The 4657-nt window shown below is 46.3% G+C and overlaps 1 protein-coding gene across 1 annotated transcript; it reads right to left on the reverse strand.

Annotated features, from left to right (window-relative positions):
- Positions 1-56: 56 nt before the first annotated feature.
- On the reverse strand, positions 57-1214 carry LOC147976019 (uncharacterized). Its single transcript, XM_087520687.1, has 3 exons — positions 1056-1214; positions 802-912; positions 57-278 (listed from the first exon to the last, which is right to left on the reverse strand). The coding sequence occupies exons 1-3, from the start codon at positions 1212-1214 to the stop codon at positions 57-59; spliced, it is 492 nt and encodes a 163-aa protein (XP_087376813.1).
- Between the last annotated feature and the right edge of the window lie 3443 nt (positions 1215-4657).

A 4657-nucleotide genomic window follows, 5' to 3' on the forward strand; every position in this document is an offset into this window, starting at 1 on the left:
GGCTAACAAGGTATTTATCTCTTGTTAGCCACAGATGGTTGCCGTATGTGAATTTTTCATATGTTATGCAGCATTGAAATTGAAGAATGCCATGCAAGAAAGGAGGCAGAACAAACCTGAAGCTTCCCATATTTCGTATCACTTATCCTGTCTGCGGCAAGCACAGCCTTGACAACATTGTACGTCCACGCAGAGACAGCAAACTTATGTGGAGGTGGCGGGCCTCCTATCCCAATAAAGTCGACGGTGGACAGATCAAGACGATCAACGTACATGAACTGGTATACACAATTGAAAAAGAAAAATATGTCAGTTGCCATCATGCTATGTTGAAAAAGAAGCTAATGTAGAGTCTTCAGTCATCAAGTTGAAGGGGAAATGGAGGACAAATATTTGCAATCTACATGTGTTAGTTGCCATCATGCTATGCTGGCAGTTGCCATCATGCTGTGCTGGCAGTTGCCATCTTGTTATGCTGGCACTTGCCATCTTGTTATGATGGTAGTTGCCACAAGCTCAACATCATGGTTGCCATGCAGATTATATAAACAGAGAGTGGATGTATGAAATGAACACTTTTTTGTGTTGTTGAAAAATGTTATTGCCTTGTAGGCAGCAACCACAGATGTCAGGATCAAACAGAAGTCACTTTCATATGTAAACAATTCACATAAACAATGAAAAACAAAGGGTTGCCATGCATGATCTTGTATAGTTCACACTTATCAACAGCTGCCATGTTGATTTGAGGAAGCATTCAATCATGGTAAGAGTATTTGCAAAAGAGTATGAAAAAAATACCATCAAATGCAAGCGACAGCCCTTCTGGTACATCTTGTTTGAGAATGCATCATGCAGGAAGTCCGCAATGAATTTACACCAATTCATGTTCTTCACGTCTTTCAGCTTCGCCTACACAACACAATTTTAGTACAAAAAGTTGCCACATCAGCATTCAAATGAAAAAGTATCAAAAAACTGGCAGTGACTGGCTTCCAGATGACATCAAAATCAAAAGATTGAATGAAAGAAAGAAGTAGAGAGAGATCATTCACCAGGATGGGGAAGCACTTGTTGCTTGGGCGAAGAGATGTGGTAGGCACAAAAATAGCTGAGATCAGGTACATGAGGAGCTTCATCTTAAAAACCTCGCCATGGGGTTTCATGCCCTCCAGCGAAGTTGCCAGCACAGTCGTATTTGGCATGGATGCCATCCCAGGAAACAAACGGGCGAACAAGGCTTCCTCGATCTTATTGTTCACCTCATACGGCACTTTGATTTCTCCACGGGGCACACCCAAAGTGCAGGACACGGATTCCTCATCCAAAGGCAGTCTTCCACGTCCCGGAATCACGAATTCCCTGGAGGCAGTATCATAAATCTCACCGAGCTAGTCGCATACAGGGTTCACTAGGTTCTTGCACCGAACATCCATCAGAGCCTGCATCCCCATCTCAGCAGCTGCTTCCTTCTGCTCATCAGTAAATCCCTCGGTCAATATAGTCAGGTGTTCTTGCGAAGCCCTATTGCGATAACGTTTCTTCTTCTTCATAACAGAAAAAAGATCATTTGTTGCCATGTTCCAATATCGTGAAAATTTAGTTTCTAATGGAAGATTGCAAACTCAATGTGACATTGAAAACATATGCAGATGGAAAGTGACCTCATCGCCATCTTTTGTCCGACCAGTTGCGCGATTCTGTTGCAGTAACTCCATGAAGTCATCATCATCGTCTTGATGGTCGCCGCGAGCCATTGTGCTAAGGTAAGAACAATACACATGTTAGGTTGAAAATGAAAACACAGCCGACAGATACAGAAAGAAATGCATAAGGTAAATATTCACTTGATATCTACGATGAACCAAAAATGAAAACTCTAATGGTTGCCCCAAAGTTGAAGCATCTAAAGAGGGCAAGTAATTGCCATGTGCTGAACATACACAAAAAGGCAGAAAAAAATCAAAATGGAAAAGCAGTTGCAGAAGCATGGCAAACTGGACATGTATGAGCTTATGAAAGGAAGCAGTTGCCAACTAGCAGAATCTACTTGCCATATTGGCTCAATTGAAAGTGGCAAATGAGGCAAGATCATGGGAACACCCACACCCCCCTAGGATTGTCCAACAAGAAATGTGGCAACTAAACACATTGGCTTCATAAAAAATGTACGGATTGTAAGACACTTTAAGAATGTTCAAGTTGCCATGTTAGCACAAGACGCTCCAAAAAAGGGCACACATCTTCCACTGCACAAACATATAATGTTGCAACTCACACCCTGGCCTCATATAAAAAATGAGTTGCCATGTGTTCACAAGAAAATGTACTAGGTTCAAAGTTGCCATGTTAAATGCAAGGCACTTCAAAAAAGGGCAGGCAACTTCCACTACACAGCATGTAATGTGGCAATTCACACCCTGGCCTCATATAAAAATGAGTTGCCATGTAATAGAGCCAAATATGTTCAGATATCACAGGTCAGCATGGCAAAACGCAAACTGAGTCTATAGTACAATGAATTTTCCCATTATCCTGCATACAGCATGGCAACAGCCATAGTGTGTTCACAAAATTAGTTGCCACATGGAAAGCATATTTGTGGCAACTGACACGGTTGATCAGGAAATTAGTTGCCATCAGCGAAGATAGTTGTTGAAAATGCCATGGCTGCCATTATCCTACACTTTGAAATGCACCTAACTAGATCTAGGGTTCATTCGCAACTATCATATCCTGAAATTTAACAACAAAAAACTCCCTACACTGATGGTCATAGCATTCCGAAGCAATACATAACTAACATCTAGAAAAATCGCCGGCTCAATCGCAAGGCAGAACCTGGATGTGGCTGCGGACAGGCCGATCCACACGGGCATGGCTGCCACCGCGGCAGCAATGAAACTGTGCAATGCCGCCCTAAACAGCAAGCACCAGACTCCACCGCCAACGGGGATGCCGGAGCACCACAAAACCACCGGAATCTCGAGGAATCTCGAGCGGAAATTGACCACAATAGGTGGCGGCGGAAATGCAAGCAGGAATGTGAGCGTGGGATGGAGCATTACCTTCAATCTGCGGCTTCTCCGGCGACGACGCTCTAGTTCGGCGAGCCCCACCAACGGCCACGTATGCTATCGACTCTTCCACCTCCGTCGTCGCCTTCTCCTCTCGGCTTCTCCTCCAATCAACTAAACTGGTGTGTATGGTGGGTTGGGGGAGTAATGAAGTGGAGGGGAGTAATGGAACCGCAAGGGGAGGAGGAGTGAAGTGGCGAGATGTGGTAGACGACAACCGTAGTCAGGCGTGGCATGCAGGCGCGACGATAGTTCCACCGCACGCCCTGACTAGCAACTATTGACCGCGGAGAGAAAACCGGCGTGCGGGCGAACTCCCTCACACGCCACACACACGAGTTGTCCTACGTGGCACACAAAATCAGCCTTTTCATGCCAAGATTCGTGCAAAAGGCACTGGACGGCGATCGAGGCGTGTGGGCGAGTTGGCTAACACCCACACGTGTGGGCGTTAGTGTTTTCGTATTAGAATTACAAAGTATTCCTAACGTAATATAATTACATCGAGGTTCCTGAACCACCTAATGGCTGCCACCGTCGTAAAATAGCCAATGGCAAGCCACTGTCGCCGTACCCGTACCAGAACCAGCCTAACCTTATCGATGACAACTAGGAAGCGCTTGTACATGTGCCTCTAAGGACCAATGTCCAGGAGCAGTAGTCATCATCATCGTCGAACCCTTTAACCGATTTGAAGCACCTCACACCAAATCTCGCTGGTGCGCACACGCAACAAGAAACCCTTGCCGCCCCGAGGGGACGACATGCATATATGCCGGAGCTTTGTAGGCTCTGTTGAGACAAATAGACCCAGGGAGGGACGGAGCCTGTAAGACCATCTCAACAATGAAGTGGCGTCATCCGCCGAGTGTCGCCCCTGCGAGGACTATACCCTAGCCTATCTACCAGCCGAAACCAAGTGTGTGTATTTCGTATCGGCAATGCTGTTGAGGGACGATCGATTTGTTCGGAGGGGGACCACAATGGGGATCGATATGATGGGGCGAAGAACATAGGATTTATGCAGGTTCGGGCCTTCCGAGAGGAGGTAAGACCCCGCTCCTACATCTAGTGTTGTATTTTGGCGGGTTCACCAGAGATTAGGAAGATCACTAGAGAGCTATATTTCTTGGGTTACAAGTCTCCCTGCCTGGCTATGCAGACATCCTTACTTGGTGGTAGGTTGGAATGCTTTCTCCTATCTAGGGTTTTCCCCTCACCTTGCCATATATGTCCTGGTAGAGCGAGGGTTACAGTGTACCATACTAAGGCTCAGGATCATCCTGTTGCGCCTATCACTGCCTAGGACACCAGGTCTCAGTATCACTCCTTTCTCGGAGCAGGTGTCTTGTCATCTTCCTACTGAAGTTAGTCCTTGGAAAAAATTTCCAACACCCTTTCCTTCGTTAGTAGCCCCCGAGTGTCACGCATCCTTCTCGCCAGGAAGCCGCACGAGACTCCTTGAGCTCCTTCAAAAAAAGAGGAAGACATAGAGAGAAGAAAGGGGTGAGTGACGAAGCAAAATCTGGCAGATCTCAGGGTAGGGGATCCCGAGCTAAGCTTCTAGGCACGATGGTGAC

Source organism: Triticum urartu, chromosome 4A, assembly GCF_056163025.1.
Source record: "Triticum urartu cultivar PI428250 chromosome 4A, HENAU_Tu73, whole genome shotgun sequence".
NCBI lineage: Eukaryota > Viridiplantae > Streptophyta > Magnoliopsida > Poales > Poaceae > Triticum > Triticum urartu.